The 12,199-nt window shown below is 36.5% G+C and overlaps 1 protein-coding gene across 1 annotated transcript in view; it reads right to left on the bottom strand.

The window, feature by feature from the left end:
* The window catches only part of LOC108571518 (MOB kinase activator-like 2), an 81,332-nt gene extending 69,362 nt beyond the window's left edge, over positions 1-11,970 (bottom strand). The window contains exon 1 of the mRNA XM_017933579.1: positions 11,505-11,970. Within this exon, the coding sequence (XP_017789068.1) occupies positions 11,505-11,509 (5 nt within the window). The 5' untranslated portion in view covers positions 11,510-11,970. The remainder of the gene's footprint in view (positions 1-11,504) is intronic.
* Between the last annotated feature and the right edge of the window lie 229 nt (positions 11,971-12,199).

Genomic DNA, 12,199 nt, shown 5'->3' with positions numbered 1-12,199 from the left:
GGGGGGGGGGGGGCAGGTATAAGAGCGGGAGAGGGCGTGCGAGATGGAACATATCGGTTATCGATAAAAATTCTGCCAAATGAATTACGCGAAACTGCCGCAACGGCGTTGATAGACACGAGGGCCAGAGAGTGAAAGGTGGAACAGAAAGAGAGGCGCGCGCGTGTGTGTGTATGTGTGTGTGTGAGGATGGAAGGAGGGAGGGGAAGGCGAAAAGGACTGTGCGAGGCCAATTCGGTTATCGGATAAATATCGATACTAATTAACTCACAGAATATCGACGGCGAATTCGTAGCGATCTCTTTGTAGAGTTTGAAATTGGTCTAAAAAATGATGGTGTGATAATTCTATTGGTTAATTAACTAAGTGAGGTTAGGATATTTTTCTATGAATTCTACCATCTGACAGAGTTGCCATTGAATAAATTTTCATTTACATATTTTTGTAAGAAATTATCACAAGAGTATTACTGTATTTTTGTTGGTGGTATAACGAAGAATTGTTTCGAAAAAGTTTTTGGTGCAGTAGGACTGAGGAAATTTATGCATTTCGGTTAATGAGCTTTGCATAAGATGGTCTTGAAACTTTTATTTCACTTATCGGGCTGTAAAGGTTGAAATATGGTCCTCGGTTTCGAGGGACAAATTGTGTGTGTGTGCATTTATGTGTTTTGTAATATGGTAGTATTGCTTGAACAGCATTTTCTTCCTTACCTTCTTACGATTTGGTAAATGAACATTTGATGTCCTTATACGACAAAAATATTTAATCTTAAATGCAGTTGTATAATATTAGGAAGCAGAACATTTCAATTTTTTAATAATTCTGCTACTTAATCATTCATAGTTACAAAAATATTATTCCACAATTATTTGTACAATAAAAAAACTTATTTCACTGTGAAATAATACTGTAGACATTCGAAGGTCAAATTAGCTATGACAACTTTCGTAGCTATATCCTGCCCTTCTCAAATTTCTACCACAATATTAAACCCAGGCGGAATGACACTTTCAGGTGCCTGTCAAGAAATAACAATGGGACAAAAGAAAAATATTTGTTTTGTAGGTGCCTACAGCGTTGCTTTCTCGAGTATGCACCATAAGTTTTGACCGTTCAGTAGTATTTAGAACAAATATAATCCCCTCACTCTTCCAAGATTTTTCTGCTCTCGAGACATTTACGAGAGGACACTCTTAGACTTCCAGGGGTATCTGCCACTGTAATGATCCTTGTCTTTCTTGTTACTGGAATTCACCCTTTTCAGTCTTACCTTTTATTTCTATATTTAGTTTCCAATTTTTCTCCATGAATATTTTCAACAATAATGAACCAACGAAGTTCTCCTTGCGATTTTATTTTCTGTGTATTTGGTCGGCAGACGCGAAGAAATCAATACATTCGCCAATACAACGATTTTCAAGCGTAACACGATACGGTGTTAGGTTTCGTACAACGTCGAACCAAAACAAACCGGAGAAAACTTTTCATTAAGATTCAAATCTAACAATCAGTTTAAAATTTGCTAAAAATTCGAAATTTTAAATTGGATTTTCTCGAAAATCCAGTATCGTATACTTTCTTCTACTCCTATCAAATTTCTTTTTCTAAAGCCATCACATCCTAACCACACACCACACGCCTAACCTCAAAATCACAGATCACTATCCAATCCCATTGAACTTCGTCGACAACAAAACAGAAGAAAACAAAGAAGTTAATATTGATCTCTCGTTGAATTATGTAATCCCATGTGGTAGCTAGAGGCTTAAGTCAAATCTTTTTATTTCGATTCCATATAAAGGCAAGAATCTAATCGAGTTTGCGGCAAACATTACGTAACGTCGTTGACCGTTATTTAATTCAACGATAATACCCCCCTCGGCAATGAGAATCGCGAATCATTACACACACACGTCGTGGCGCGAAAATAGGAGAGATCTCAAAAGACGGATTTTGATCGTTCGGCCGGCGTCAATTATTTTAACCTGCGTCTGGTCGTGAATCACGCGACATTTATCCATTCACTAGTGCCGTTGCCAGCGAATGTCGGACGACATTAACGTGAAATATGAACAGCAGGATAACGAGAGCGCCGATGAATGTCAAGTAAATGCGACATCGGTTGGCTCACTAGCTGGCTGGAGGGTACGTGCTTCCTAACACGTCCTGTAGGAGCGCTATCTGTTCCAGGATCAAGATGAACCGCCAGCAGTTTCTCTGACTGTCGCGCGCATTTGCCGCGTCATGTGTTAACCTTTTAATGCGTTGTGGGACGCGTGTGTTGCTTTCGAATGTTTGGCAAATGTTTCTGGTGATAAGTGTGTAACTGTGTGTGACTTTTCACATAGAGAGTATTATTTGATATAAATATAAATCGTTGGGTTAAGTTAAGTTAAGTTAAAAAAGTCTTTAGTATCTGTCTTTAGATTTTTTTTTAAGAAATATTTAATATATTTGGTGAATATTATTATATAACCTAAAAATTTTATGCGGGCTAGTACTTATTAACATTGTGACGAATATATTAATAATATTGTTTAACTTCCACATACATTACTATTTCATTGTAACAGGTTATTTGTATTATTGCATAATACATGTATTTATACTGTCAATAAATTGTTCTTATTCCATTACCTGTATAATTACCAACCACAAAGCCTGTAGGAACTAACACCACGTGATTACAGGATGTTTAACCTAACCTCTCTTCAATGATCTTTTCTCTGACCTATCAAAAGAAACAGTCCATCTTCAGAGAGTTGAAATTCTTGACATTAACCTTTCATACGTGCTTTCAAACTATTAGGAACTGTTTAAACGACTATTTTCAAAAATAGTATCTTTAAAGATTGAAATTTCTACATCACAGCTTTCACTGGTGAATGCAATTATGTGGAAGCAATTATGGATTCATCAATATACAGGGTGTTTAAAAAAGAAAGTGTTAACACTTATACGGACAATTTGATTTTGATTTTGAATTCTTTTCTTTACAAAAAAGATCCAAGCATGTGTTGGCGATAATGGTGAACAAATGAACACTCTCTGAAGACAAAATACATTTATTAATGTGATAAACAGGGTGTGCCATAAGTCGCTTTACAATTTACAAATTGAATAACTTTTTCTTTATCGTAGGTTCTACAATTCTTGTTTGAGATTTTTTAAATTTGTTCTTCAGGAATTTGTTATAGTAAAGTCTCTTATGGGCCACCCTGTACAATATCCTAGTAATTGCTAAAGTGGATACACCGGTTTACTTTGTTTACCCAATAGGGACTTTCTCCAGCGTCCTGCGTCGATAATTGAATATCTCAAGAACGACGCCCGAAGAAGAATATTATTAGCGCTTTCCATTTGTGAACACGAGAGAAGTGGGAGGGGGTGGTATCGATTAGCCAAGAGAAACGTGAAACAGCACTAGCCGCTAATATAATTAACGAGCTTTTTTTTTTCATCTAACCATGCAGAATGTGATTTTCATTTCTAGATCCAAGATGACGACGATGACCTTTTCGTTTTTCTTTATGAGAATTAACGACGATCTGAGGAGACTTTCGAAAGTTGAATATTGTTGGCATGCGAGACCAGCAGCTTTTCCAACGGTGATAGCGTGATTCATCGATGGTAAAACCTTATTGTTTTGCAACGGTATGGCAGGAGATACAGTCATAGGCAAAGATTTATACTGTTTGAGAATATTGAGAAAGTATGTTTCATTGTACAGTTTCATTGTGTCATTAAATTATACTTTCTCTATATATTTTATATAAATATTACTGTTTTATTTTTTAAATTCATGTTTACAACGTTTTAATTTTACAATGTTTTTTTGTAATTCAATATTGCTCAATAGTTTCTAAATACTTCACATATCATCAATTTCTGATTTGTTCAATAGGAAATAATATTTTGACAAGAAGACCTCGGATAGGAAAGTTAATAATGAAATTCTGGCCTCATCTGGCATGTTATAATAAGAGAGTCTAATATATGTAAAAGTGGTAATACGTATTTATGTATATGGTGTGAATTTTACTTTGGTAAAAAGTGACCTTACCAAACGACAGAAATCTTGGCGCTGACTATACCAATACTTTATCTATCGTAAGGTCAAAGGAATATCATAGAAATGATTATTGAATTATCACACTGTTAAGTAGGGTAATGTATCTTACAAGATATTAATTAATGAAGAGTTGAGTAATGAAAGATAAATCCTACTGTACTTTCAACACTTTATCCTCTCTTTTTTGTAATCTCTATTCTACTTCAGCTACAACAGACAACATAGTGTATACAAAATAAACATACAAAAATAATACATCAACGTCTTGGAGGCAAATTTAAACGTCTTACACCTCTAACCTTACTTTCTCAAGCACACGATCAGTGGTTCTCAATGTATTTGTTATCATGGGAGTAATTAATATTTTCTTTGAGATAACGGATTTATGTCATATTTGTATTTATATCAATAATGAAACTGTCTCAATGCAGTCCCTGACAACTGGTCATGAGTCTAAATTATGCAATATATACAAGGTGGTCTGCAGAAACTGTCAAATAAATAGAATTTTTTAAATTAACAAGAATAATATGACTTTCTTGGAACTTTATTTTAACACAAAAAAGGAACCTTCCAATTATTTGTTGCAACTAAAAGAATGAATAAACTTTACATAACCTACAAAATTCAAATACACATATAACAAATATTTAAAAAATCTAAATCATCCAAACAACAGAACAACCATTGAAAAAGAATTCAACCACTAAACAATGAAAACAAATATCTCTACCTGAAATGTTCGTTTCGCTTGAAAACAAGGCGATTTTAAATCGTCAGAGAGCAAGATTTTTCCTCATACCGTGAAGAAAAATGTGTAAACTCAAGACATACACGAGAAAGATGGCTAACGACCGCCATAAACCACCCAATATACAAAGAACCGACCTTGAACCATCAAGATCTACAACAACCACTTGAACGTCACCACGGTGTTCCAGTTTTCATCAATTTACACGGTGAAATATATGGGCGCGTTTACAGTGATGAATTCTAATGCTCGTTTAGCTTGTTCCGCGGTAGGGAACGCTTCATACCCGAGACATGACACGCCACGTCGAGGGCAGAAAGGACTTCTTTGTCGGTGGCACGCCGCGTAAGGCGATATTACGCGATAAGTTTGTTTGTGGACACGACCACGGCGTGCACAAGCATGTGTGCGCCGTGTATTGTCGGCGAGAACGGTGTTATCGTCGAAAGTGTTGATAAAACCGCTTTATCTGAGCGGCCTATATGCTACACGTCGCCTTGGCGGGGATTTATTTGAAGAATACAATATAAGAGGCACTTTGTGAACACCGCTCACGTTCGCTAACCGTTCGACAAACCCGACGCGCCTAATTTGATCCACGTTTCGTTTATTAATAGCATTTCTAATTTATTCTCAATGAAAAAATAAATTGGAAAATGTGATAACAATGTTTGTGTAAATAAATCTTTCTACTTGATAGGAATAACTTTGAAAATTATTTAAGTAGATCAACATTACATTATTAGAATTTTTATGTTGTTGAAGTAATTGACTTTTGAGATAGGTTAGGTTAGGTTACAAATGAAGTGACAGAATCTGAATAAATGACGAGAGATATAAACTAGAGTAATTTGAAAAAAAAAATTGAATTGAAATTTGTTTATTTTCTTCAGCAGAAACACTTGATCAACAAAAATATAGTTTATCTCCTTGAAACGTTTAACCTTTTTCCAGTATTATATAGAAATTCTTTCTGCGACTTTTCGATCTTTCGTTCAAATTGTGTTTAATGCACCCATTATCAAAAAAGCTGTTACTTCCTTCTTGTTCGAAAACACAAATTGTCCGTTTCCTTAAAAATTAATTAGGTCTGAATAGTATGCAGATGAAATAGGAATTGGGTCGGAAAGAATTAATGTTAGGCCGTCCATAAAGTTTCCGTCCAGCCAAGCTCGATGATTCTTTACCTGCACTATCTCTTTATTAGAGGACGATAAAACGATTTTAAGGTCGGCGAGATGGAGGCTCAGAGGCGATAAATTTTAATTCGCCACTACCGGATATTAACGCTTTACGCGCATTAAAACACGGTAAACGATGTTTCAAATATTAAACGTCGAGGTGTTGCAAATTTTGAAAACTTTTACACTACTTCAATAAGCAAAAAAAAAAGTTGAAATACTACTCACTGGAGATACACCATTTAAAAAAAATTAGAAGTTTAAAATTGCTACAATATTTCAAGAACGCCATCTTGACTGCAAATTACAAGACGCTACGACCTGTCAAATTTCAAGAATGCAACGATATCTATATCAAATTTAGAAGATCGAAATATCTCAAACTTCCAGAATAATGCAGTGTCTGAAATTTCAAAAACGTCTCAATATTCCAAGTCTCAAAATCTACGCTGTACAATAAAAATAAAAATATACCACAGTCGTTCAACTGTCAAGAATGCAAGAGTAACCCAACCTAACCTCAAAAATGCTACAACGTGTAAAATCTCGGGAATTCAATTTTATCTCAAGTCGGATCGAACATTTAGAATGTCGAGGAGTCTCTGAAGCTCGAGAACCGCCACGGTGTCTCCGTTTTGGCGAAAGAACCGGCGCGTGATTCACCGAGAAACCGATCGCGGCGCGAAACAGTGACGTGAGTCATCGATACGCTCGGTTTCGAGCCAGAGACCGCACTACGCTGCTCTCGCTCACTATCCGCGTTGTTCGCCGCGCGCAAACACGCCGCCGGCCCGTCCAAGTGTTTCAAGAGTGCGAGCAACACGTATACACACGGCTAACCGTCCAGTCACCGAACCATTGTCTTCTGTTTTGCTCGAGAGACCTCTCAACGAGCAACGTTTCCTACTCTCAACGCCTCTTACGAACGTTGATTTGTCCTCTTCGTATGCGCGGGATTTTTAACAGATATTTTTGAAAAGAGAATTTTTCGTATAATTAATTTGTTATTTTACTAAATTTTAAATAAATTTCAAAGCAAAATGAAATATACGGGGTGTGGAAGAAAGATTTGATGTTGTAATTTTGTTTTCGTTCTTTTTTTTCGACTTTGTCATTCTGCCATCTTGGAGTCTACCAAATGTTATGTTTACAAACTTTAATTCCTAGGTAAAATTCCTACCGTATTAAATTTTGTCTGTGACACCCTGCATTAACACTTTACTGGTCATTAACATAGTACTACGTTTTTTTTTTTTCACGAATATTAAGTGTTCTTAAAGGTAAAAGTTGTTTGATAATGTAATATATGGTATGTTGTTTGAATAGAGAAAGTTGGACCTGCTTGAGTAAACATGGTTCACATTTTTCTTTTTTTGTCAGAATGATGTAGCGTTATTGATCTATTAATGTTTGTTGTTTTTGAGAATGTAAATTACCTAATAGCCGAGAACCATGATTAGAAAATATTTAAGGTTATGTGGTACTAACTTATTTATGAGATCACTGAAGATAAGTAGAGTGTATTATTGTGTTAGAAAAAGATTGTAGTGATCAAATATTTCTTGTTAAAACAAAAACGACTTCAAAGATTATCAAGCACTTAACAAACCTTGCTGTTTATAAATTTTATACTAGTTGTTCTTCAAAGGCAGATTAATTTTATTTTTTACATCAAATTTTTATGTATTGATAATCTGTCACAGCCATTTCTCATATTTATTTAGCTACCGATCATGGAAATATTGTATGTTGGATTTCATATCCTTTACAAATATAAGTTACACCTGTAAATATCTTTTGCATCATGTTACACAGCCACCGGGGGTATTAATACAGAATATTAACAGCAGTACATACAACCTACAAAATATCCTCTGTAAAATTCCCGCCATTACAAATATTTCCGTTCATTTCAATGTTTCTCCAAGGAAACTGCCATTAGACAACATTTAATTAACTTTCTCTGAAATCGCAATATTGTTTTGTCTGCTCTCTCCACTTTAGAATTCGAGTTTCTTGTTTCTCGGTTAAATTTATCACCGTTACTTATGCACTCTGGAAACCAGATTCTTTTCCAACGAAACAGTATATATGTAATTCCCTTTCTTCAATTTCACATCTATATCACAACTACGTGATTCATTACCTCATGATTCGAGGAAATACGAGGTAGCCATCGATCAAGTGAAAAAGAAAAATGCCGCACCTTAAGGTCAAACGACCACCATCTCGAAGGTATCTCTCTTTTACGGTCGGCATCTATAGTGTCATCTAAAAGCTCAATGTCACATGTCATTCCTTATCGAGCAATCAGCGTACAGCTGAAATTTTACTTGATCTGAGAAAACGAAAAATGGATAAAATTGAAGTAACGTATCAGATATTAAAAATATTTTACTTTGAACATTACAGAATTGCTGATAGTAATAACCTATGTTTACGGTCAAATGTGTATTTCTATGTGGCGCGGTTCGACGAAAGACTTGAGAGAGAGAACTGCGTGTCACGTGATACTCTGCAGATTAAACATGGCTGTTTAAGATGTGGTTGTGTTTGCAACTAACATGTGAAACCTTTTAAAAGAATATGTTCCAAAGAAAATTGACAAAGAACACGTGTGTTTACATTCTGACTATATACAGTGAAATTTTAGATGCTATTGAAAAATTGATCAAATAAGTTGAGTGAAATGTTCGGACTAGTTGAACTTGTAAGGATGAAAATGTAGTCAGGAAATTTTGTTTAACCTTAATTGAAGTGAAGTGAGATTCATAATTCAATTTTTAACGTTCCTATCTACTATAATTATTTTTAGAGATTAAATGGTCGTTATAATGAACGAAATTTTATTAGAAAAAAATTTATGTTTGGCCCAGTTTTTTGTACTTATAACTAAGTAGTTTAACGCATTTAATATGTAAGAGTAGAAACTGAATTACTATGTATACAGGGTAGTCCATTAGGAACGGAACATTAACACATAAAGATATACAATTTTCTACATAAAATTACTGCACGTTAGTTAACTATATCATATTTCATAAATATAGGACATAACCTTAAACAAAGTCACTACTATAAACTAAATGCCTTTATCAAATTTTCTGCCTATAGTGAAAAAAAAAAAATACATTTTGAGTAGCACCAATCAAACATTCCGTTTCTATCGGGCCACTCTGCTTAACACGCGCATCTCGAAAACCAGCGACACTATAACCAACGAAGGTCTTTACAAAAGAAATATGCCTCTGTAAAAATATAAATTACTGAAAAGCGGCACAATATTTTTCTACGACGATACACTGCGGCGATCGAAGTTCGCCGGATCATTTCCATATGACAATAAATTAACGGTCGAAGTCCGTTCACGAAAATAACGGCGCAACTACTAATTGAAAAGAACAGCGCTATATCTGTTTTTCGCCTCTATTTCCCTCTCTGTCTTTCGCTAACCACTTTTATTGTGCGCGGCGCGATAAAACCATACGTTTTCAACCACAGCACGTGGTTAAGTGGAAACAAAAAGAAAAGAGAATAAAACAAACGGCGAAGCGTTAAAACATTAAAAGCGATTTAAGTCGTCTAATCCCAGTTCTGTTCTTCGTCATACGACCATATTCCATTTATGGACGTTTTCAGTTCGGTTAAAATGATTCGGGCGAAATTTTTCAAAATAATAACGTCACGAAATCGTTAACAAATTAAATGGAATTATTATATTTTTTTAAAAACAAAAATAAAGGAAAAATACATATTTAATCGATTTTAAGCTGTGGAAGAGATTGTGCATATCGTAAGGAGTTTGGTTAATTATTTTCTTCTATGATTTTCCATATGTTTGAGTCCCTCTGGCGAGGTGAAAAAAAAAAAGTAATTCGTGATCGTATATTTCTCAGTACGCCTCTTATGTGCCCCGTTTCTATGGCTAATAGTCGCTTTGCGCACTGTCGAGGCGTGAAATTAGCGCGCTGCCACTTAAACCGGTCGTACACCACGAGATCGGTCGCGATTTATCGACGTCGTGCTTTCTTCGTTCGAGGGTGATTCGTACGCGTAAAACGCAATACGTAGCCGCTCGTGATAATTTTATCGACATGACAGGCGATACGTTCGCGTCCTCGTATCGAGAATTCTCGATAAACCGGGCAGATATAGAAGATTCGGGCGTTATTAGCTTTTTTTCGAAACACATTTTATTAACAGTCGTTGGAAATTACGTGTCGTAAGATATAGGGATAGGTAAGTGTCGACATTTGTCGAGTTGGTACGACTGAGACGATTTTTTCTTTTAAATACTTCAATGTGGCACTTAAACCCATATATCTTTCGAATCATAGATAATTACAATGATTAACCTATAATACTAACACAATGAGTATACTATACTTGAACAGACAATAAATACTTTATTTTTTAAAGATCAACGTATACGTCAGATACAATACTGAACGTAATAAAACACGGCAGGCACAATATATGTATACGTACACGTGTAATGGTATAATTACAGGAGGAACAAAAGAAAAAAAAACAAAGTGGCAACAACGTGACACAATCTCGTATCTTAATCTACGCAAACAGGTAAATCCACGTCTATTTTTCTACGGGTGGATAACGAACGAACGATAACCTAAAATCGAACAGACACATTGCTAGCTTGTTACACGGTCTAACTACTCTATCCTAAGTAACACTTATTGAACGCTGGTAAAATACTTTCGAGGATATCGGCCGTGTACGATGCACACGTCGCGCGTGTCATCAGCGGAAAGCAAGAAAAAAAAAAGTCACGTAATGTAAACGTATATTATAATCACTTTCGATATATTTCTGTATGAAAAAGAAAATTGGTTTCACCGTTATCGGTTTTTCGTCTTGGTGTAATGTAATTCGCCTTTTACGTAAGTCGTCCAGGTGAACGATACACGTTTCTCTTACGTGTCGCCCGATAAAAGGGCAGAAATAAGAAATCCAATAAAAGTAACGAGAATTGTCAGCGTTTGACAAACACAGGTATGGATGTTTTTCGTACAGAAATATCGATATTCTTGACTCACGCGATCGTTTTAACCTTATTGACAACACACTGAGCGGCTGTTGACGCCTGTCATTGACGTTGTCAATGATTTTCGCGAATACGAGACACACGAAGCGACGGCGAGCGAAACACGGTAAGCACTGTGCGCTCGAACGACAGTGTTCGACGAGCACGCGTCATTTCGAACAAAATTTGTAATGACATTACGCGAAGATACGCACGACAAGATTCCTCGTCGACACGAGAAGTCCGTACGATTACTTTCTCTCAGAAAAAGGAAGAAGACAAGTCGATTATCAAGAGCGAGACGGAGAGAGCGTGAACCTCGACGGGGAGGTTAGGCCGTCAACGTAACGTCGAGGTTAACCTTTTCAAGCCGTGGGCAATCCGGTGAAATACACCGTTGTCGGAAATAATCGTGGTCGAACCATGTATTATTTCGTTCGAAGAAAAACTTACCCCATAAACCAGTCCACGGTATCGCGGAGATACTCGGGTAACCTATCCAGCTTGGATGATTTTCAGTTGGATCACCGCTGAGGAAAGTAGCACGAGAGTCGAGAAAACAAAATAAATTCTCTCTCTCTCCACTAGCACCAGCAGCAGCAGCAGCAGCGGCGCACGTTTCGCGATCTCGTAAAATCTAACATGGCGAAGCTCTATTGTCACCTGTTCCCGTCATGCCTCACTTGTCCCCCTTTCACCCGAAAATACTACCGATTTATCGCCGCCACCGCGTACTCTAGCCTCTGTATTCGATTCGCCTCGGTTCGTGTTCTATGCACGGTACACGGAACGCGTATCTCTGCCGATCGAGCCAAAGACCTCGAATGCACGACACTGCACCAGAGGGGAAAGCCCACCTTAAACCGCACAGCTGATCAGCCGACGACGTCGAGAAACGAACTCACTCGCACACCCCCGTTTTGATACCTGACTGCAGAGGGTAGTACCTACCGCTCGTACTCGCTCTAAAATGGTTCCTGACACGGGCATAGGCTATGTGATAGACAGATGGTAAAACATTCCGCGTCGGTAACTCGCGTTGTACTTATCCTTTCAGACTATGAAAAGCATATTTGCTACAATATTTTATTAATCTGTTATAATTATTTCAATGTAATTGTTATTATATAATTTAATTATATTTTTTA

This window comes from Habropoda laboriosa, unplaced genomic scaffold (genome assembly GCF_001263275.1).
Source record: "Habropoda laboriosa isolate 0110345459 unplaced genomic scaffold, ASM126327v1 scaffold40, whole genome shotgun sequence".
NCBI lineage: Eukaryota > Metazoa > Arthropoda > Insecta > Hymenoptera > Apidae > Habropoda > Habropoda laboriosa.
This window is presented reverse-complemented; position numbering and strand designations above follow the sequence as displayed.